Source organism: Heloderma suspectum, chromosome 7, assembly GCF_057233095.1.
Source record: "Heloderma suspectum isolate Gila_16-S chromosome 7, 16-S_ref, whole genome shotgun sequence".
In the NCBI taxonomy this organism is placed as follows: Eukaryota; Metazoa; Chordata; class Lepidosauria; order Squamata; family Helodermatidae; genus Heloderma; species Heloderma suspectum.
This window is the reverse complement of record NC_139464.1, coordinates 61,807,650-61,831,344: the sequence shown is the minus strand read 5'-3', so window position 1 is coordinate 61,831,344 and position 23,695 is coordinate 61,807,650. Positions and strand designations below refer to the sequence as shown.

At 40.2% G+C, this 23,695-nt stretch overlaps 2 protein-coding genes across 2 annotated transcripts in view; one reads left to right on the top strand and one right to left on the bottom strand.

Moving 5' to 3' along the window:
- The window catches only part of ACSS3 (acyl-CoA synthetase short chain family member 3), an 87,795-nt gene extending 77,799 nt beyond the window's left edge, over positions 1 to 9,996 (top strand). Inside the window, exons 13-16 of the mRNA XM_084810397.1 lie at positions 1,105 to 1,227; positions 7,698 to 7,797; positions 7,972 to 8,147; positions 8,740 to 9,996. Of these exons, the coding sequence (XP_084666523.1) occupies positions 1,105 to 1,227; positions 7,698 to 7,797; positions 7,972 to 8,147; positions 8,740 to 8,811 (471 nt within the window). The 3' untranslated portion in view covers positions 8,812 to 9,996. The remainder of the gene's footprint in view (positions 1 to 1,104; positions 1,228 to 7,697; positions 7,798 to 7,971; positions 8,148 to 8,739) is intronic.
- Positions 9,997 to 15,893: 5,897 nt separating this feature from the next.
- Positions 15,894 to 23,695, bottom strand: part of PPFIA2 (PPFI scaffold protein A2) — a 444,508-nt gene continuing 436,706 nt past the window's right edge. Inside the window, exons 30-32 of the mRNA XM_084811789.1 lie at positions 23,036 to 23,195; positions 19,932 to 20,028; positions 15,894 to 17,438 (exon numbers count right to left, since the gene is read on the bottom strand). Coding sequence (XP_084667915.1) covers positions 19,970 to 20,028; positions 23,036 to 23,195 — 219 coding nt within the window. The 3' untranslated portion in view covers positions 15,894 to 17,438; positions 19,932 to 19,969. The remainder of the gene's footprint in view (positions 17,439 to 19,931; positions 20,029 to 23,035; positions 23,196 to 23,695) is intronic.

Sequence of the window (23,695 nt, the reverse complement as noted above, 5' to 3'; positions counted from 1 at the left end):
CTAAGCCTTACCAATCAAAAAACATTGTGCAGCTATTCTGTTTTTTTCTCCTTAATGTATTTTCTGCAGTCAGAGAAATGATGGTAAACGTGGTGGGAAAACAAGGGAAGGTTACAACTGGATGATGATATCTGGACTCACCGCCCTCTTAAAATTCTTTGAATGAGGCAGGGTGATGGCACCATAAAAGCCTTGTCCAGAAGCACTCTAGCTCTCTAGATTATGGAATGCCATACATTTTTCCTTGACTGCATATAGATGTCCATCCCTGCCATCTTTCTTCAGCAGCAGAACAGTATGGGGAGGGGCCATAGCTCAGTGGCAGAGCACCTGCTTTGCATGCAGAAGGTTCCAGGTTTGATCCCTGGCATTTCTAGATAGGGCCGAAAAACTCCTGTCTGAAACCCTGGAGAGCCACTTCCAGTCAGTATCCACAATTCTGTGCTGGATGGACCAATGGTCTATCTCAGTATAAGGCAGTTTCCTATGTACTCCCTGTGGCACTTCTGAATTCAAAACTTTTTCTGGATGCATGGAAATGTTCTTTATATTTCTGAATTTTTACATTTGCTGAATAGTCAAATGTTTGCTAAAATACTGTATCTCTTATTAAAACAAGGTATCTCACTAATCCCATGCTTGTAATAGAATAAAAATATTTCTTAATGCTAGAGAAATATTCTCACTCCACTTGTACATATATGTAGTGCATGATAGCATAAGAGTTCCGGTAACCCCAAATCTGCGTATCTGTCCTTCACCCTTCCACATGTCCTAACTAGACTAAAGGGCAATCTACTCCTTTTGGAATGTACAGTGCTGACCTGGAGATTACATGCAAGCCAAACTATACATGTGGTGAACAGCTAGCTCTACATGTTAATTGTTGTATTATGAAAAAGCCACTACATCAGCCTCCACATGGGGACCGTAAAGTCTGGAGTGGAGCCTAAGATCATTTTAGATTGATGCTGAGGATGGGATTATGGCAAAAGTTATATCCTTTTGGGTTAATTTTATTATTGTTATTTAAATAAGGAGCAAAATATTGCTGATGTGTCTAATATTCTGCAGTATTTGTCATTTTACTGCTTTCATTCTCAGGGATACTATGATACTATGGATGCAGGTTACATGGATGAAGATGGCTATTTGTATGTCATGTCTCGAGTGGATGATGTGATCAATGTTGCAGGTCATAGGATTTCAGCAGGGGCAATTGAGGAGGTAAGTGTAAAACAAGCTGTAGAAATGCTAATAGAAACAATTTAAACTCCAGCTAATATTTAGATTTCAGTAAAAGATGTTTCTGTCTTGTGGCTTATTAGAAATGGCTTTAAGGTAATATGGACAAGAACACTCTGTGTTGTCCAGTTCTTACCTACGAGTGTTAACAGTGGGAAGAACAGTGGCATATCATTTTGAAAATACTACAAATAAATACAACAAAGATGTAGCCTAGCAAATGACTTTTTTCAAGTATTTTAAGTGGTCTGCAGCCCACATCAGTGGCTCCTTCATTTCAGGGAACCTCTTCTGCACTGATCGACTTAACTGTAAAAAATGTGAAAATAACAACATTTAAAGAAGAAAGACTGAAGAATGAATACACTTACAAGTTTATATAATATCTTAGATTGAAGTATGAAATTTAGGGTAACTAATGAATAGAAAGGAATAAAGAACTAATATAACGTGATCAAAGGACAGAGAATTATTTGAAAAGCTAAATGAAAAACTGAAATAAAAAGCCTTTGATGAGAGATAAATATACAAATAAATAATGACAATAACCATAAAGATAAAACTAAAGGAATGAGCTGAGTCAATGGCATTTTTTTAATAAAAAAGATGTTAATAGTGGTAGGTTTTAGCAATAGAAGAAATATGACAAGAAAAGAGAACACTCAAGTAAGATAACCTAGATTCCAGGCAGAAGACATTATGACAGTAATACCAGCAACAGATAAAGTAGAACTAGGAGGGAAAATAATAAACTAATTTTTAGATTATTTAAGCTTAAGGAAGTGAGTAAACATCCAGAAAGAAATAAACAACAAGCAAGTGGAAAGATTTTTAAAAAAGCAGATCAGGAACAGAAAGATACAACTGAGACCTAAAAATGATAATTGGTGCTAAAGGAATTGATATTGAATGATTGATTTGATTTGATTTGTATCCTGCCTTTCTACCAAGAAAAATGACAAGGCAATTTACAATAATAAATAAAACAATTAAACAATAATAAAACAGTGAATTAAAACACAACAAAACAGAGTGATAATAGAATAAAAAGAGCATCCAACCCAACACCCTCACTTACACACCAAATGCTTGCTTAAATAAAGAGGTCTTTGTGTGCTAGCAGAAGGACAACAGAGAGGGAACAAACCTAGCCTCCCTCAGTAGGGAGTTAGAGAGTCAGGGAGCGGCCACCGAGAAGACACTTCTCTCATTGCTACCAAATGTGCCTCTGAAGGCTGTGGTGGTCTTGAAAGGAGGGCCTTTCCCGAAGACCTTAAGACCCAAGCAGGCTCATATGGGAGATGGTGGTCTTTAAGGTAGCCTGATCCCAAGCCGTATATAGCGCTTTATAGGTCATAACCATAGGATATGGGAACCAAGGAGTCAAAGATGCAAAACAACCAGAAGGTGACTCAAGAACTGAATAGTGAGGGACACCCAACAGTTAAGGATAATAATAATAAGAAATACCATTCACACATATGCATAAAGAATGACACAGAAGAAAACGAAGAAAGACCAAAACCAGATAACCAAATAAATCATTATTAGACAAACAAACAAAAAGAGAAGGATCAGCAATGTCAAATGCAGAAGAAGGATCAAGAAGAACTGAAAGATTATGATGATGTTTAGAAAGTAAAGGAAAAATATTGCGAAAGTAAGGCAGTTTATAAAACTAAGGATGCAATCCTATGGGTTGCACCCTCAATGATCATAACCCCCTGAACTCAAGAGGCTTATGAGCATCCTATGCAGGGCGTAAGGAGCGGCTGATGTGATCTTTGCCTACCCATCCTCCTGCCATGCATTTGTCACTAGAAGGGCTTTTTAGCCCATCTAGATTGGGGTGCTTTGGAGGGGCAAGGAAGGAGGCTGGAGAGGCCTCAGGATAGCTCATATCCTGGCCTCTCCAGTCTCCTCCCACTCATACTCCCCTTTTCCCCCTCCTTTGGCGTTTGGTTCCTGACCTCAGAGAACAGCCAGCTTGGTTGTTTCTGTGCTAGCTGAGAGAGGGAGGGGGTTTGGAGCTCCAGTTCCCACTTCCAAAGTCAGAGCGTGACCTCGGATTGAGGAATCCAATATATTGTATGGCACCTCAGATGCTGTCTAGGGGTCATAGGATTGCTTCCTAAATAAATAAAAAACATTAAAAAGGATCAAACGGGGAATTAGCATAGAGATAATCAAGACATTGAGTTCAGTCCAGAATTAGTTATGCTTATAGTAAACCCATTTATTCTGTTGTTGTTGGGTTTTTTTGCTGTTTTAAATTGTTTTTAGATGTTGTATGTATGTTGTTTAGATTTTATAGGTTTTTTATATTATGTTTTTTGTATTTTTAGGTTGTGATTTTTGTGAACTGCCCATAAAGCTTTGACTATTGGGCAGTATAGAAATGAAATTAATGAAAAGAAATTAAAATCAGTGGGACAAGTTAGTCATGATTAAGTTCCATTGATTTTAGTAGGTCTACCCTAAGCATGATCAAGTCTTGATCTAGCCCATTGAGAGAAAACACTGTGTTCTAAAAGCTTAAAACAAAAGAAAGAAGAGTAACCAGGTGGTAATTAGATGAAGGATCCAGAAAACAATTTTTAAAATACAAGAAACCACAGAAGAGACTTAAAACTATGCAGAACACAAGAATAGAAAGTGAGTAACTTGATTTTTAAAAATGAAGAAACAATACTGAGGAAACAAATAGATGACTTTGAAGAGGACAGGAGAAAAGGAAGAAAACAAATGGTGCAACTGTAACATATGATGATGAACAAGAGGACCTGATCAGAAGGACGTCATGAAAAAACACATATATCAAAGGAAAGTTGTGCTAAAAAACCCCAAGGAAAATGTTCAAGAAAGGAGAATGAGGACTAAGCTATGACTGATCCCGAAAAGACCAACAGGAAGAGGAAGACAAATCAAGTGAAGGTGATACAGCATAAAGTTTAATGAAGAGACAGAAGCGTTGATAATAGGTGCCATAGAAACAGCAAATGAAAGAATAGTCAAACAGAAAAAAAGAGTTGGGTTGCAAAGACTAAAAATTACAAAACTGCTAAAAACAGTAAAAGAAACTGATCATCCGAGAGACAGAATAAAATTAAATGATGTTCAGAGAGAGGACAAGGGAGCATTAGAAAACTCAGAAAGAGAACACAACAAGGAGGTAATTAAGAATATGACCAAGCAAATGAGAAAGAGAACAGTATCAAGGAAAAAATGGAATAGTGTAAGGATCAAAGTTTTGATCAGTATTTAAAATCACAACAAATAAACTAGCAGAAACCAAAAAATATGAGAACCCAAACCTCAAAATCAGAAAATAATGTAGACAGGGAGCCAGGATAGGACAGGCACCAGTCTGAGGGGGCAAAGTGTCTTCTGGTGGACACCATCCTGTGTCAGTGTCCCCCTGTACAGACTTACCTGGTGGCAGGAGCAGTGGGTAGTAGCACTCTCTGATCAGTGCTGGGCTGCTCCTCCAAATACCCACCGAGGGCTGTTATTTTAATTTCCCACAATGCTCTGGATCTTTGCTAAGTCAAGGGCATTGTGGGGAATTTAAATGGTGGCTCCCAGGCATAGTAGTGTCATGGTGCTGATTGGCGTGCTGGGGGGGGGGAGTTTAAAAGGTGGGCCAGGGGAGGCATTAGTGATGGGCCCTGTCAGGATGCTAGCCCCAAGTAGCTTCCTGAGGATGCTATGTAAAGTGATTCACGTTGGGGCAAAAAATCCCAACTCCAAGTACAGCCTGATGGGATCTGAGCTAGCGGTGACTGACCAGGAAAGAGATCTTGGGGTTGTGGTGGACAGCTCCATGAAGATGTCAACCCAGTGTGCAGCCTCTGTAAAAAAGGCAAGCTCCATGTTAGGCATAATTAGAAACGGGATTGAGAATAAAACTGCCAATATCATACTGCCTCTATACAAATCTATGGTGCTACCACACTTGGAATACTATGTACAGTTCTGGTCACACCTAAAAAAAGATATCGTAGAGCTGGAAAAGGGGCAGAAAAGGACAACTAAAACGATCAAGGGGCTGGAGCATCTCCCTCATGAGAGAAGGTTCAATAGCTGGGACTGTTTAGCTTGGGAAAAAAGGAGGGTGAGGGGAGATATGATAGAGGTCTACAAAATTATGCATCGAGTGGAGAATGTGGATAGGGAGACATTCCTCTCTCAAAATCCTAGAACCTGGGGTCATCCTATGAAGCTGATTAGTGGGAGATTCAGAACAGATAAAAGGAAGTACTTCACACAATGCATAGTTAAACTATGGAATTCGCTACCACAGGAAGTAGTGATGGCTACAAGTTTGGATGGCTCTAAAAGGGGGTTAGACAAATTCCTGGAGGAAAAAGCTATTAATAGCTAGTAGTCTTGATGGCTATGTGCTACCTCCAATACTAGAGGAAGTGAACCTATGTACACCAGTTGCTGGGGTACATGGGTGGGAAGGTGCTGTTGTGCTCATGCCTTGCTTGTGGGTTCCTGGTCAACAGCTGGTTGGCCACTGTGTGAACAGAATGCTGGACTAGATGGACCCTTGGTCTGATCCAGCATGGCTCTTCTTATGTTCTGTGTGCTGACACTGGCCCTGGCCTAGAAGGAGGAAGGCATGGGAACAGGGTCCATGGGAGTGGGGCTGAAGTTTTGCCAGCTGTAACTAAAATAATTGGAAATATTTTTTAAACATTGTAAGCTGTATCTATTAGAAAGACAGACAGACAGGGGTTTCATGGGGAATAGGGAAGAGTTAACTTCACAGGCACGTAAAGTCTGATTCACACTTACCTTACAAGGAGGTGCTTCCATGTAATGCTACCACACACTATTACAGTAATAGGGCCAAATGGGTAGAATCAATGGCAGTTCCTTCCCATGTTTGGTGAATATGTAGCTAGTTGTAATATCTAGTTGTACTGTCTATATGCATCAGAACCAGACCACCACTAACTACTCCCCCCTGTCCTCCCAGGCACCTTTCCAACTTCACAAATAATTTTATATGCATTGGGCCTTAATCTTACCTAAGCACTATTTAATAGAGACTCAAATTCTCTTCTTTTTCTGACAGTGTTGAACCCTTTCAGTCTAGCCTATTTGAATCTTCGTGGTTCTACTATGCTTTCCCCTAAAACAGGGATGGGGAGTGTTTGGCCCTCCAGATGTTGGTGGAGTGCAACTCCCATTGGCCCTCGACAGCATAATCAATGATGAGGGATGGTGGGACTTGTAGTCCAACGTCTGGAGGGCCACATGTTCTCCATCCCTGTTTTAGGGGAAAACATAGTAGAGCTACAAAGATTCACATAGGTTGCACTTCCACTTTTTAAAGAAGTGCCAGAAAACTTGCTGCAATTTCCTCTCTTCTGCTTGAGGGACAGTGCCTTATTTTTACAGCATCTTCATCCTGACAAATAGGTGTGAAGCACTGGTAAGCTGAGGCTGTGTTGCTGCTGTATCTTGACGGTTAGGAAAGGAAAACCTGGGCCAAATCAGTTGTTCCGTGGATTATTTATACTTCGTTACAGCACTGTTTCTCTTGCATTGTTAAAAAAAAGCTCTTTAATTCTCATTGTTTGTTTACGATACAGCGGGTGGCAATTGATTGCTTTGCTGAATGCATCATAAAGTTGTTGCACTCTCTTAAATGTATTGGTTTTCTGTCTTTCCTGTTCTAAGCATGACATGAAGTGATGGTTTAATCTACATTTAAGAGTTTTGTGCATATTATTCCAAATGCAGACTCACAAAACAATGAAATGTAAGCCAACCTAACCAATGTTACTGTGTGAAAATGTTTTTCATGATAGATGTAACTGTGGTTTATGCACAGTGTTATTGGCTAATATAGTGCACTCCCAGCTGATGTATTAATTGGTGCCAAATGTTAAAGATCTAGTGCTTTTTCACAATTATAGACTATAACACTTAAATGATTAGCTTAAGTGTTACAATTTATATAGTACTCCAGTGAAAAGGCACTAGATCATTTACATTTTGCACTGCTCTAAATGTTGAGGTCACACAGGATTAAAAAATGGGTGTAAAATTTCACCAAGAGCATACAGGTCAGAAATGTAGCATCACAAAATGTTGACATTCTGCCCTTCGCAAACCAGTGGTATTGTATCATGCATAGACACTATCAGCCTTGAGGTATAGTAGTTGAATGTTTGCTGCCTGACAAGGAATTCCTAATGCATCTACAGCCTTTCAAGCAGCGCACCATAGCATCGGTTCCCATGTTACCAGCGTTGAAGGAGTCACCATACTATGGGGAAATATGAGGCCATCTATTTCCGCTATATGTACTAAAGCTCCATGTGACACTCAAATTAGGAGACAGACTATGACTTCTGGATTTTCAAAGACTGATAATGAACATGGATACTCAAATTTGTTGATGGATGTATTTTTTTTTTCTGTTCTCCCATCAGGCTGTTCTCTCCCATAGTGCTGTGGCAGATTGTGCTGTTGTTGGTCAGGAGGATTCCTTAAAGGGCCATGTTCCATTAGCATTGTGTGTCCTGAGAAATGGTGAGACGCAGTCTGTTTATCAAATTGAATCTAGGCTTGTGTTGGTAGTATGGACATGTTTGCTTTCATATTTACACCCTGACTCATGGCTTTTGGCCTGCAGGCTGTCATGACAATTTATGACAATTGCATAACTTATGATTATGACAATTGCACTCTTACATTCCTTATCAGGAGTGCATATTGAAGAGGAAAAGCTTTTGGAAGAGATTGTGAAGAGGGTTAGAGAAAATATTGGCCCTGTGGCAGCGTTCCGGAAAGCCGTATTTGTGCAACAGATACCAAAGACTCGATCTGGCAAGATACCACGGTCTGCTCTTTCTTCCCTGGTGAACAGCAAGCCATACAAGGTGAATAGTAGCTTTCTTTTACTACTGTGGTACATAATACATGCAACGACACGAACACACTTAATATTTTGATTCTATACAGTGCAGTTTGCAACTTTAGCATCTTAATATCCTACCCCTAAAGTTATGCCTAGCATCTGTGGTGTATAGAGTAGCATTCACAGGGCTTTAACCACAGCCATATTCTGTGTGAAACAGCTAATTCCATTGTGTTGACTTGCAACACAATAACAGTTTACCACCCCAAAGCAGGTACATAGGTTTATACAGTGTAGCCAAACATCCTTGGTTTATTAAGTACCTTTAAGGCGGTGTATACATTTCCCTCTACCCGGTATGCTATTCTTGTCACAATCGTCTGTACCCATTTACGGAACTCTTTTTGTGGCAATGCCATGATGCATCTATTGACAGTGGTTGTTCACAATAAGGTTGCAGCTACAAAACTCTGCTCTCTGTGCTACTGTTATATATATGCCATATTGTTTTATGATGAGCAAATAGTGAATTTTGTATGATTTCAACAAAACTAGGCACAGTTGATTGTATAGCAGTTAACAGCCTAGCATCTTCTTTACTCTTATTTCTTTAGATAAGTCCAACCATTGAGGACCCTGCTGTGTTCAAACATGTAGAAGAAGTGCTGAAGATGAAGTTAAAGTAACTGTTAAAAGCTATTAAAATCTGAGCAGTACCTGGAATACTTACTGCATTTAGTTATGCCAGGAATATCATGTAGATCTAATCACTTGGGTCTAATTTTATTTCTGCAAAAGTGTAGCCTTAAGTCTTAAACTACAGTGGCAAGTAAATAATATTGGAGTGCTGATGTAATTTTTTAAATGATGGATATTCAGATGGCTTTGAGGCTTGCATAGCTATTAAAATAATGTAAACAGAATGGAGTATATGTCACATGCTGGTCCAAACTTATCTTTAAATATAAAACAGAAGATGCTTTACACCTTGTCAAAATTAAACACTTTTAAGTTATATCAATCTCATTATGAAACAATCCATGTGTTTAAATAAATGCTCATACTGTCACACAGAGTCATCATGCTCACAAGCAAGCTGTTTCAAGTAGTTCAACTGATTGCTAAGATTAGTCGCAGATTTAAAAAAGACTCTCAAGTTTTACTTTATTTTCTTTGGACAATAATATAAGTGGGGTGGAATTCTTCTGACCAGAGATGCGGTGAGTGTTTGAGAGGGATGCCTCCTTCCTGAAAACAACAAAACATGTGGGTAAAGCCCCCTTCAACATTACCCAAGTCAAATTGGGCTTGCACCCCACTCCCCTTGCAGCTGGAGTTTATGAAGGCTTGCAAGATGCCATGATTCTGGTCTGCAAATGGACAACAGCTTTGGCCAGGCACTTTCCTTGGCTGCACAGAGCTGTCATTTGCAGTCCAAGCTTGCAAGTGCCTAGAACTTTGGGCTGTAAAAAAAGCTTCAGAGGAGCTCTCCTGCATGGCATGGACCTGTCTGCCCTTTGCAGCTTGAGATCATGGCCACTTTCAAGCCGCACAGTCCCCGTCTGAAATGACATTCCTGCCCCCAACCTCCTTCCTCGCTCTCCTACCCAATAACAGAAAGGAGAAGGTTCCCAAAACACAGTCTGTATAAAAGATAAAGAAAGGAACCATATAGTTGTAAAGTGGGTATAATTATGATTGACAATATAAATATAGTGCATTTGTTATAAAACAGCAATTGCAATGGTTGTAGCTGGTGGAATACTTGTTATTGTTTGTTGACGAGACCTCCAGATTGTATCGCATTTCATTACTTTGTCAAAACCAACTTAAAGCTAAAAAATCCTCAGTTGAAACAACATTTCTTACTCATGGCGGGCAGCTGAATTATTTCTCCGGCCTATGGTATGCCTCTTTCAAACCACTCATGAATCGTCTAAAAAATTTAGCAGGCTCGCCTACCTTTCATGGCCTAGGACCTCATACTTTCCACATCCAGATTTTTTATTTGGGAAAGTGGGATGCTCTGGCAGGGAACATGGGCAATGGGGGCAGGGGAGGGCAGAGGAAGCTAGGAGGAATTGGGCTGCTTGAGTATTTTCTACTTGAATGTTTGAGCAGCCCAATTTATTATTGATCAGGTGATCACCCAATCCTAGGGCTGGCTGCACCTGGAAGAATCCTTTTGGAAATAAAGCAGGCCTTGTGGGTTTTATTTTACACTGTGCCACAAGATTTCTGACCATAATAATAAGATCTTGGGGGAAAAAACCTCCTAGATTCCAAATTCGCCTGTTAATATAGAAAAATTTGGATCTACATTGGGTTTGTTTGTTTTTTACAAACATATTTCAAGGTATGAGTTACACAGAGGTGAAAACTAGCCAAGTGTCAGTACTACTAGAAATTAATTAGCTTGTGCAGTTTTTCTGGATCCCCTTATGTTTAAGCATCCTGTAGTTAAATATTACAATTGTTTTCACAGGGAAGCTTACCACAGCCTGCATGAATTAATTACATTCCCACCTCAGTGAGAATCTCTCTCCATAATGTGCTCACTTTTTGAAGAGGTAATCTGTTGTCTTTGACATTCACCAACATGATGAGGACATTTTTTACTGCAGCCCCACTACTCATCAGACATCTGGGAAGCAAGAATGCGATAAACATTCTCCTCAAACAACCAGCTACTCAGACAGTTGTAAATTTCTCCATGGTAATTGACAGTATGTAGGTGCTCATCAGATATTCAATTAGAAGACACATTCCAGAAAAGCCATAACTCTCAGAAATATTTCTAACTTTTAGGGTGCCCACTAGTGCCAAAAAATAGACTGACTCTAGAAATATGCAGTACTAAAAACACACACAACCCAATTGTCTTAAAGTCTAGATTTTGAATTTGACATTTAAGTTCCTGATGTAGGCTTTTTAATGCTGACATTTTCATGAAAAAACTTGATTAAACGAAGGTGTAGCTTTTTGAAGCACAAATGTTCTTTGGCTTTAACCACTAAGTAGGTCTGGGAAAGACCCTTGGGCCTTTCTGGTCTTCCTGCTATCAGTATTCTCAGTGTTATTTGCTATGTACTATGATATTTTGATTATTCCTGAAATGAATAGCGGCATTTTCACATCATGTAGATTATACATGTGGCAGGGCATGGAAACTGAAGGGCTCTGTTGCTATAGTGCCCATGGCAGTTTCCATACGGGCCTGGCATGCTGTCTGTATACATGCATGTGCACATCTTGCAGGGTTGAAGGAGAGGAAACAAGGCTCTACTGATTCCTACAGAATAGGGGAGGGGAGCCTTTTTTCCTATGAAGGTCCATTGAGCCACAGGAAAAGTCAGTTGGGAGCATGTTTGTCTGTCATACCCCCCGCTTTCCCTCCTTCAGTCTGTCACATGCCCACAACAACTCTCACAGCTCTATCCCAGATGTTTTACTCTGAAATAAAACCTATGTCTTCAGTGGGATTTACTGCCTGATAAACTAGGGCTACCGTTGCAGCCGTAGTGGTAACTCTTGAAGTTAAAAAGGAAGGGGGCTTTTAAGGGGATTTTCTCTGTGCCCTCATAGCCCAAGGCTTCTTCCTCAAACTTCAAGCAAAGATTAACAGGGTGTGGGGTCTTACTACAGCCATGGGTGGCAGTCTGTCTGTGTTTTTCCCCTCATTTTTAATCCAAAGGCAAGTGCTGGCCTGCCACACAACCAGAAGCCTGACCTGTGTGCTCCTGGAAAATGCTGCTTGCACCTTCTCTGTTCCTGTTCCATTTCTCTTCCCCCTGGCCAGCCCTGACAGCATACAGCTGCTGTGCCGTCACCAATATAAAAGCAGCCAGTTGCCTTGCTGCAGCACCTTGACACTGGTCAGGGTACTTTTTGCTGTGGCGGGGAGAGCAAACCAACCAAAACCAGCCAGCATTAAGTGCATCCAGCATCCGCAGCAGAACTGTGGAGGGACCTGCAGGCTGAAAGGGCCACAGGCTTCCCACCCCAGCTATCAAGAGTTGGTGCTGTGCCTATGCAGAGGAGGACTGTAGCCGCTGGGGTTTGGGCAGAGAAGAAATAAAAACGTAACACATCTATGCTCTATCCAGCAGAACTTTAGATGGGAAAATGACTAGCTACAGTAGTCTGCTGAAAAGTAAAGCTGTAACTACTTGTTAAATCTGAATTGATGTCCGGTTTGGGACCGATATAGCTCTGGCAGCTTTCACAGATTCTCTGTGGGAGCTTTCTCAAGCAGCTTTTTAAAAGGCTGTACAACCTTTTCATCTCTCCCCTAGAATTGAAAGCGGGGGGGGGGGGGGGAAGGCAAATAACTCTGGATTTTTGCCTGGAGTAAGGTAACCCCCACGTGATAGTGGAGGAGCTGGATGCCAGGGTTATCACCCCAGGGCTGTACCAACGTAAAAAGCTGTTATGAGACTCCTATTTTATAGGAGAAAACAGGGCTGGCGTGTTCTATAACAATATATCCTGCAAGAAAAATCAGCAACCTATGAGAGACGATTTAAGAACATCTGAGGACCTGTAAGATTTATTGGAGAAAATTATGGCTGAACCGAGGAGATGAAAAGGGCTTGCTTCAACACCTCCCACAACTCCTGCGTCAAAGGTGCTGAAAACAGAAGATTTAGCAGAATTATTTACGATGATGAAAACCCTGTCTTCGCAATTTTCAGGACTAGTTCAAAGGCTGGACTTAATTCAAAATTCCATCACTGATATGCAGAGAGCTGTGGATTTAATTGATGCGTCACAGAAAAAAATGGAGTCCAAAATTAATGAGCTTGAAGACCGAGTGGCAAGGAATGAAACTACGACACAAGTTATTTGTAAAAATATATGACAGAATCTCTCAATTGGAGGCCTATTCAAAGAGAGCCAACATACAAGTGGGGATTAAAAGCTTGTCTAATGATGTGAAATTGTCTACTTTTGTGGATAAACTTTTGCATGAGATACTTTCTATATCCTCTGATTATTCTCTTGATATTGAGCAGGCATTTCGTGTGCCAAATCCTAAGGGGAATGATTATACAATTATAGTTCAATTTGCAAAAGTCTCCACAAACTGTTATATCCTGAATTTGGCAAAACAAGCTGGAAGCCTTTCCTGGTAACAGGATAAAATTATGCTGTTCCCAGATTACATCAAAGAAGTGGCAAATAAATGAAGGCAATTACCAAAGCAAAGAATCTGGCAAAACAAATGAACTTACAATATTACTTAAAATACAACACACTTTGTATTGTGTCAGAAGACCAGATGAAGAAGTTTACGAATCATGAAATGGCGGAGGCTTGGTTGAATGTTAAAATGTGTGAGAACTCTGTCACAATTCTATGAAATGGAATTTCTAAACAAGTACTGTTAACTGCTTGTGTGTAGCTTTCATGATCTAGGCTAACTCAGAAGAAATGATTTTTTACTTATTTCTTTACTTTTATGTATTTTTATTAATTTTTTTCTCTTTATGTTTCTTCTATTTTATATTTTAAAATAGACAAGTATCTAATATAAAAATATTATTGACTGTTGAAGATTCATCTTAAGTTTTATTATTATACAATACTATATTCTCTCTTTTTGATTATTATTATTATTATTACTAATATTCAGGCTTTTGGGAACGAAGTGTAGAACTGTTGCGTTGATATAAAAGATTGTTTTACTAAATTGTAAGATTGTATAATTACGAGTTCCCTGGACTGCAAGGAGGTCAAATCAGTCCATCCTCAAGGAAATCAACCCTGAGTGCTCATTGGAAGGACAGATACTGAAGCTGAAGCTCAAATATTTTGGCCACCTAATGCGAAGAGAAAACTCTCTGGAAAAGACCCTGATGCTGGGAAAGACTGAAGGCAAAAGGAGAAGGGGACGGCAGAGGATGAGATGGCTAGATAGCATCACCGATGCAATGAATATGAACTTGAGCACGCTCCGGGAGAAAGCAGTGGACAGGAAGGCCTGGCGTGCTATGGTCCATGGGGTCACGAAGAGTCGGACACGACTGAATGACTGAACAACAGCAACAACAAGATTGTATAATAGATATCGTTTTTTTAAAATAGAATACCATTGGAGGTTGGGAGATGTTGGAGTTTAAATTTAATTCTTAAGGGGTGGAGAGGGGGAGAGAGGGAGGGAAGGGGAAAGAACTTGTTTCTTTTTTCTTGACTTCCTGCTTCCTCTCCTTTCTTTTTTCCTTTCTTCTCTTTCTGTTATTATGATGTCCCAACTAAAATATTGTATGGATGAGAACTGATTGAGTAGGTTGTTGGTAATTTTGGTAGTGTTTATAAAATAAATAAAAATATACTTTAAAAAATCTGAACTGATGTAGTAGCCTTAACTCTGTTATGACGTGACATATATTTAAAACTAAACAAATGGAGGCATCTGTAGGGATTTAGCAAAGATTAATTAAGGCTGCAATCCTATAACCTCTCACTTGGGAGTAAACCAAATTAAATTATTTTAAGTATTTAAATATTTAAGTAATAAATAAAATAATTTCAATAGGATTTACTTCTGAGTAGCCATGAATAGGATTGTGTTGTTAGTGGGTATTGTGTGTTCGATCCAGACACAAGTGATACTTAGCCATGCTTCGATCCCATAGAAATCAAGATGAAAAATTAGTCATGACTATTGATTTCAGTGGGACCCAAGTATGACTAACTTGGTCTGGAACAAATCTGTTTTATTTTTCCACTTATTTGTTTCTTGTATTGATAGATATCTCCTCTCTCAGAAGAGTAGCACTATCAATTTCTTTTAATGCTGTCTATTACAGTCTTGTGTTTAGGTTATCGCAATGGGCATTATGGGAAGGAATCACTCAATTTTGCATTTAAATTGGCCTAATCTTATGCCGCTACAGAATTTGTGCTGCTCAGGTTTCTCCTGTAGTTTAAAAGTGACTGGTGTCAGTTAGATGAGTGAGCGCACTGTACAGTCAAATATACCCAGGTGAGGCATGCTACTAAATTAGAAGTATTATCCTGTAACTGAGTCGTTTGGTCAGCTGATCCTTTCACTTCAGTGTCTCCTGCCCCCTGCACCATCGTTCTAATTCTCTCCCATTTGCCACTTGGTATTTCTGTTTATGTCCAAGTCAGACTAACACCCATCACAGCAGCTTCCATTTTATATACAACCGCCCCACAGCGTTGGTGTCTTAATCACATGTTCTGGAAGAAAGACCATGGTGAGGGAGGGGGTATAAAAGGTAAGTTAAAATAGATTGCTATGTTTCTCATTGATGGTTTCAGCTGTATGTTGATCTAAAAGGCCTTTGGAACATTAAGAGTGCAATCCTATGCATGTTTAGACAGAAAAAAAGTCATACAACTCCCAGCATCCCTCCAGCTAGCCATGTTTTTCTATCTGAACATGCATAGGATTGCATCTCAAGGCACACTAAGCACTGGGTTATAAAATGATTTGTAGCTGTGCCACACGTAAGGTCACACTAGAGCTATATTCCATAGAAATTAATGCCAGTGTCTTGGTGGCCATATAAAAAGTCCTCTTATATAAAACTCTGCACTGGAGCATTTCTTGTATGTTTTTGCATTATATAAAGCAGCACATTCAGTACACCATCTTGTGGCAGAATGCATTATTGTCTTTCAAAGCACATGCTGGTTGGTTGTTAATCTAAAGTGTTATATTTATATTCATCCCTAAAGTGATGTTAGTTTCTAAAAGTTCCACTTGAAGCTATGACACACAGCTCTATCACAGACTGAACACATAAAACAGCACTGATTTTCTTTTATTGACAATTGGGGAGAAAAAAGTCTTGTCACCATTTGGTTAAGTGAAGTCTGTTTAAATAAAAAATATGCAGTAAAACAAATGTACGTGCAGATGTTTTGCAGATCAGCCTGCTGAAAGGAATAACCAAAAGACAGGTCTTAAGCTAAGATCAGGCAGTGGGAGATTAGCAAATAGTAGGTAAATGACATTTTTAAACAGGTCTTACTTTGAAACTTCCCATATAAACAAAGAATAAACATCAATAACACCACCAAATAAAGCCACAGCAGATAATAGTTTCTCCTCTAAACTTTTATACATTATATAGTAACTGTTCTGTCTTTCAGTTATTTCCTCTGATAAATTTGACTTCAATGAAGTCTCAGCAAGGCCATCTTGGATAAAAGCATAACATTAGACAAACAGCTGTCTAATGCCCTATTATAATGAAGAAATGGAGGGCATTTTTAAACAACCGAAAACTTGAAGATCAGATTTATTTTCCCTTGATGTTTTTGTTTTACACCAGTGTTGGCTGGCATATAAAGAATTTGGAAGGAAAAAAGTGAAGCCTAGCAAAACTAGCTGCATCTTGGTCCATAAGTAGCATTCAGGAGAATGTCTCTTGTTAATTTCCTGTAATTGTTTTTGACTCTTACAAACAGTTTTTCTTCATGTTGATTTTAAAAAGGAGAGCCATCACAGTGCTTTTCTACAAGTATATATAACAATTCTGTTTTGCCTTTATAGGTCCATTTTTGGCTCAAGTTCCATGTTTAAATCTTTCTATTGTAAATCATCAGAGGCAGGTGCTGAGCTTTAAATATTGACAGATTTCTTTAAAAAGTAGGAACATGTTGAAGCATCTAATAACTCTGCTAAACATATCCAATTTACTTTGCTACAATTCAAAACTGTAAAAATGGTGGAATGGAAAGATACAAACAGTATTGTTGACACGGTATTGTCAAGTGTTTGCACTAAGACCCCATGTACCATAGATTTAATTTTTTAAAAATCATATTTATATCCATTTACATGAAACTTACACATATTAAAAAGAAATACATACACAGTAAATACATAAACTCTAGTATATTACAATAAACAGATGAAACAAGTTTAAAAATGAGTGTCTCCTTTAGATAAAAGCATTATTCCTGCAATTCGGCCAAATTTATGATGATAGATACATTGCGGTTTATTCTTAAAAACTAATTAGTAACTATTCTTTTATTGAACTATCCAATGGGTACAGTCTGGCCAGTACTTTTACTGCACAGTCTTCAGTCATTTCAGTGGGGTTTGTATCCAAGTCCTACATAAACTCCATTGAAATGAATATGAGTTGTGTGACGGTAGTACTTGACAGGTAGCACGGTACAACTTCATATGTAAAAAGATCACCACATATTTTAGTCTGATAAACATTTCATGTTTTCTTCCCTATTACCCTGTTCTTGAAATAAAAAGCTGCTTTTTCTTAAGATGGTGGTAGTGCACTTCAGGTAAAGTAGAAGAAAGAGGTGGCATCTAGAGGTGAGGGGAAAATAGTACTTTCAGTAATAAAAGTCCTTATAACATTTTAATTAATAGGCTCATTTCATTTAAGATAATCAATAACGATCTTAGATTGGTAGACTGTGAAATCAGTGGAGCTAAGCTGAGGCTGGCAGATTAGGGTGGGTGATGGGACAAGTGGAAGAATGAGGCAAAAGACCCCATGATGCCTCAGAGCATTTAAACCAGGGGTGGGCAATATATGACACATGTGGTTCCTGCCATGTGCTCCTGAATTTGGTGGTGGCGAATGTTGTATAATGAAAAAAAATAGTGCTAAAGAGCACTAAAAGGGTCAAATTTAGCTTCATGACAAGCTAAATGTAATCTTTTTAGTGCTACAGGCACCATGGAGTTGTTTGCTGCTGAATCTAGATCTGCCAACCCCACACCATATAACTCCTTTTTACTTTGCAGAAGTGAAATATATACCTGTAAACAAAATATCATTAAGTAAAGTTACCATTTTCTGTGAGAATTCTTTTGAAATCTAGCCTTTGTATGATAAGCAGAGGCATGGAGGGAGCAATCCTATCTGGATCGATGGTCACCTCCGAGTCCGGGGGTAACCACCTATCCAGTTCAGGGTGGAAGGAGTGGTGAGGAGCAGATTTTCCTCCTTGCTCCCCTGACCCAGCTTTCGCGGCTAGACAGCCGATTTTGGCTGTCTAGCCGTGAGACCTCAAAGCACAGGAAGCGGTGGCTGTACGACACGTAGGATGTGTCATATCAGTGTTTCCGACCTCCCCACCCCCAGGAACGCCCCATTTTTGCCGCTCCGCACTGTTCTTATGAACACAGAGCGTTGGGCTGATCAGTGCAGCCTATAAGGTGGCACGGGAGGGGGTGGGGGTTGGTTCTCTGGGAACCAACCTCGGAATGTGGGCTCCAAGGTCAGTTCCCGGAAACCGACCTATCCTATGGCTGTCTAGCGGCCATAGGATTGCACCCTAAGGCTGCAATTCTATAATACTTACCTGGGAATAAATCCCATTGATATCAATGGGGCTTCTGGATAGAAATGTATAGTATTATACTGTCAACATCCCAACTGAAAAAAGGATAATTGAAAGAATGAAAAATGAAAGGTCACTATTTCATAGTTTTGTGTAACTTGTGTGCGGTGCTGAGTTTTTTAAAAAAAATATTCAGGTTGCTTTTTTCTCTCTAGCAGGTTAGTTGATACTAAATATATCTTTAGTATTGTTCTTTATATACAATAAGAAGTATGATGGAAAACATGAGATTTGATGACAGTATTGGTCTGTAAATTATTGTAGCTACCATTGTAATGAATATAGTTGCCATTGTAATGAGCTAGTGGTAGGGTCAGCCACAGAACACACATTTGAAAAGGAGTAGTAATTCTTGCAAATTGCACTTATTGACTTCATTTTTTTCTACACCTTTAACACAGCGGGCTGACTCCAGACATACTCATGCTTCAAGCAGACCCATTAAATCATTTTAATCATGACTACCTTGTTCCGTTGATTTCAGTGGCTCTACTCTGAGCATGACTAAATCTGGAGCCAAGCCATATTTTTGCCCACATGCTGCAGTTTGTATTTTCTGTTTTTGTTTTCTGGTTCTCCAGCAATGGTTAAGTCCATGTAGTAACAGCAGCAAATTAAATAGTAATAGGTGTGATGCCTGCAAGCATAGCCTCTTTCCTTTCTGAACTTACATTATAATTTGAAATACTAGGAACACATGGGAAAGGAGTGACTGGAAACAGCAGGGACTGTCGCCTCTGGACAACTACAGGCAGTATCAAAAAGTGGTTCAATCAAAGCTAGGATGGTCACTGGGTGCTGGCTGAAGCCAACCTAAGATGCAGCCATTTTCAGGCAGCCCTCTGACCACTTGCATTAAATCCTATGGAACTTACTGTTGTGACACAGAAAGGGATTGGCACCATCTACACAAGTTGCTAAGTTAATGCGATTACAGAATGGCAACACGGCTGTTTGAATATACTTCTTTGTAGAAATTAGGTTTTTATTGGGTACTTATTCCAAACAGCTTCCAGAATAAATTATGGTGATTAAACAAAGAGTTGGAACACCCACCGCCCACTTGCTTATTGGTACAGCTTGTTCTCACTGAGGTGATAAGCCTGTGTCTGGCCTGTATTGTTTCAGGCTGCAGGTAGGGGCTCACATGAATGAACACTTCACATAGAAACCAGATGTGAAACAAAAGAGTTCTATCCTGGCCTTCTCCCATATGTCAAGTTTCTACGTGAGAGAATATTTCTGTATGGAGAACCGTTTCATCAGATGAGCCTCCATTTGCAATCTGAAGCGGTACAGCCCAGACACAGGTTTACTACCACAGTGAGAACTAGCCTTACAAACACAAATGTCTCAGGCCCTCAGCAGAACCCTAGACCACCATAGTTTTTGCTTGGATGTTGTTTTTCATAAGTAATATAGCCTTTATTGTTCATGCCTGAATACTCACATTAGTTCAGCTCAAAGCTCTTTTCCATGCTAGCCTTGTCAGCATGAATATGTGCGAACTGTAGAACTGTCTAACCTCTGCAACCGTGCTGAAGCAACTGCAAATTGGGAACCAAAACAACAGTAAGAATCTTGCAATCAGGAGGAAAAAACCCTCTCTTTAATTTGAAACTTTTCTAATAAAATATGTAGCCCACTCTGCAAGATATTCTGTTTGGCCTAATTCCTTAAGCTTATTTAGTGCTAATCACTTGGTGTGTCGCCCCGCCCCCCCGCCCACATTTAATCTTATTTGTTAAGAGTAGCACTTAGCATACATAGACCCTGTTCAGATGCACATTCGGGAAGGGCAGTTAGGTGAACCATGGTACATGGTGATTACTGCTAGCTACTGTGAGTGCCACTGCCACGTAGCTAGCCATGTTCCGCAACGTGGTTAGACTAACCATTCTTTAACCACCCTCCCTCCCGCAGGAAACTGCAGTCCTCTGCATGGGAGGCCAGGCATCCCAGCAGCCTTTGCACTGGCAGCGGGCATTTTGCTGCTTGGCGCTGGTGGCGGCCACTCTGTGCTGGCAGCAGCTGTGTCATGTGTTGCTGGGCAGATCTTGGCCAAGGAGATCTGCTGGCGGCAGGGATGCGCTGATGCCATTTCCCGCCGCTCTCTGTCGCTCTCAGCAGATCCCTAATTACAGTTGGAAGGCACGTCCTTCGCGGGAGAAGGAGTGTGTCCATCATGGCGGTGGCCCAGGGCACTGGCAGGTGCGAACCACAGATCTATGGGCACTTCTCTGCTGGCACGGATGGGGATCAGCAGCCGCATCATGTTGCTAGGCCAATCTCAACCATAGAGATCTGCTGCTCAAGCTAGAGCAGCTACTCTTTCTTTGACCGCTCTTGCCACAGAGCTTTATGGTAGCTGCAAATTAACCACAGAGGCTGTTCAGACATCACACTAAGCCATATAAGAACCCACTAACCATTTTGCAGCAAGTGGTTAGTGAGTGTGATTAGTCCATGGTTAATAAACCATCATGGTTGGGTCTGACCCCTGTTCAGATGTCATGCTAAGCCCCCACGGTTAGCTGAAAACTCCTAACCATCATGGCTTAGCATGACATCTGAACAGGGTCACTAATAAAAAAATGAGTTGGATCCAGATTTAGGCATATACAACAGGGCAGATGGAAGTGGACTTCTTCTCACACCAGCCCCCTGAAAACACTACACAGAAGGTTGGGGAACCATGCTGAATGAGGTAGATGTGGGGTGGGAAGGATCCCTGAAAATTAGGCAGATGCACTTTCCATGAGTGGAGCAAACAGTTATTGTGTACGCTCCAGTGTTTCTACAAACTGTGGACATACACCCGTAGCCAAGTATCTTGAAACACTTGTGTACAAGCATTTGGGACCCTTGACGTGTACGTAAGTGATAAAGACATGTTTACACATCTGTATGTAGGAAACAGTAGTGTACATGTGGCAGCTGAGTTTGACATGTAGAATAGTGATGGGTGAACCCCTCTAGACTCAAATGGGCTTACCTAAATGAATGAATTCAGCCTTGATTTGGATAGGCTTGAATTAGCTCATTTTAAGTTCAGACCCATTCTTATTTCCATATATAACTGTATCTCATTAGCACTCAAATGAGGGCCAGAGGGGTCCCCACCTCCCAATCTAGTGAGCCCCACCACTGCTCCCCTCAGCATAAGAGCTGCAGTTTTCATTAAGTAGCAGGAACCTCTTGGCCACTAGGTTCCCTGGGAACTTAGTTTTTCAGGGCTTCCTGAGTACCCAGAAATGCTGGGGAGTTACAATTCTCGGGGTATCTTGGCCCTCGCGGTGTTGACCTTGTGGCTGCTGTCTGATAAATTACAGCAGAAAAGGGAAGGGGGTGGCTGCAGCTGAACGAATTGCAAACGTCAGAGTGCTGTGGACGTGGCTCATGACTAGTTCTAAACGGGGGGTATTTATACTATGAACTTCCCTATTCTGAAATTCTGCTGCACTGCTGAAGCTGTAAGTGTGAAGCAGTGCATTTTAATTGGAATTCCCCAAGTGTTCTATATGCTGAATACTTTTGTCAGTGTAACCTAAGAAAAAAGTGAAGACCTAAGCAGGAATTCACCTGGTCCAGTGTCTTCCTCAGCTGCTGGGAGAGTGTTTCCATTACTCCCAGATGGCATATCTTGCTTAACTGTTCAACTACATCAGGCTTATTTTAATCACAAATAACAGAAAAGCAAGCAGCATCTGACATGTGGGAAGTTGCAGGTATTACTTGGTTGAATTTAATCTAGGGATCCTTAGAATCATGTCTCCTATGAACAGCCCCTAAATCTTCCTGTTGAACAACCAATTATTAAAATACCTGAAACAAGCTTGATTTTGTACTAATATAGTAGCACCAGTATTTACCTGACAAGGAAAACAAAGCTATTTGGCTCTTAACCAAAGGCTTGTACAAGTTTTACCAACTGCTTTGGCATCAGGAAGTTCAAGAGGCCTATAAGTTGCTCTGCAAATGGACTGGACAGGACCCAGCAGGCCACAGACAAGAACAGCATAGCATCATGACAGCTGCAGCACAGGAACTACAGTTGAGTCTCTAAGTAAGACCATAAGCTGTGACTTGGCAGCAGGACCCTGCCATCTCATCCTGTGAGCTGTAGCTCCCTACCAACATATAATCATTACTGATAAAATGTTTTAGTGGTGGAGACTGCATACAAATAGGGAAAAAAAAAATTTCAATGTGGACATAGCTGCCCCCTCCCATCCTCAACCCATCACAAAACATACATATCTCAGTCCATCTGAAAGGTTTTTTTGGATAAATACGCTAAACATGTTGTAGGAAAGCATAGCTTTCATATCTTATCACTGTATTTTTTCCAGGCCCTAACAAGGTCATTTGCTCCCTAGAACCATATCTCCTTAACTGAATTTGCTCTTTTCTAGATGTTGACTGTAAATATTTTACACTAAATGTAACCAGCAGCTACGTTGGTTAAGCTATGCAATGCTGGCATGTTTTCATCTGCAGAGAAATAGAATGCATAAACGACATTAGTTTTGAACATAAGCATTAACGTCATACCATCAGTTGCCATTTTTCGTGACTGTCCTGATGTTGTAGTTAACCTGAACCCAGCTGGCAGTGTTTCTGAAGAGCCAGGCATCATGCTGATTCCATGGACTTCACGTGGAGGAAACTGTCTTCGCCAGGAAGAGCCACGCCTGAAATTCTTGTCATCACTCTAATGAAACAAAAATGTATGAATTTTATGAAAACTGGGTTCTGGATAGTTGATATTTCCCCAAGTTTGATCAATTGGAAAGTGGATTTCTACCTGTTACAACCCCTCCCCCCCAAAAGCAGGTACTTAAAAACATGGAAATATTTACCTCATTCTAGGCTGATCAATGTTTGCAATCATCCCTTTTGAACATATCCTAAGATGTCTATATGAGCAGTGGTTACCTATGTTACCATATGCCTAGCATGAAGCAAAAAAGTGGGTCATATTGCTTTCATGTGTCATTGGGATCCATGATCATGTGTACCAAATGGGATGTGATAAAGAACACAACTCCTACTTCAATATGGTTGTCACTGAGTCCCAAAGGTTAGGAAGATGCTAATCAGTCTGACATCAATCCCTGGGAAAATTCTGGAGCAGATTATAAAGCAATCAATCTGTAAGCACCTTGAAAACAATGCAGTGATTACTTGAAGCCAACATGGATTTATCAAGAA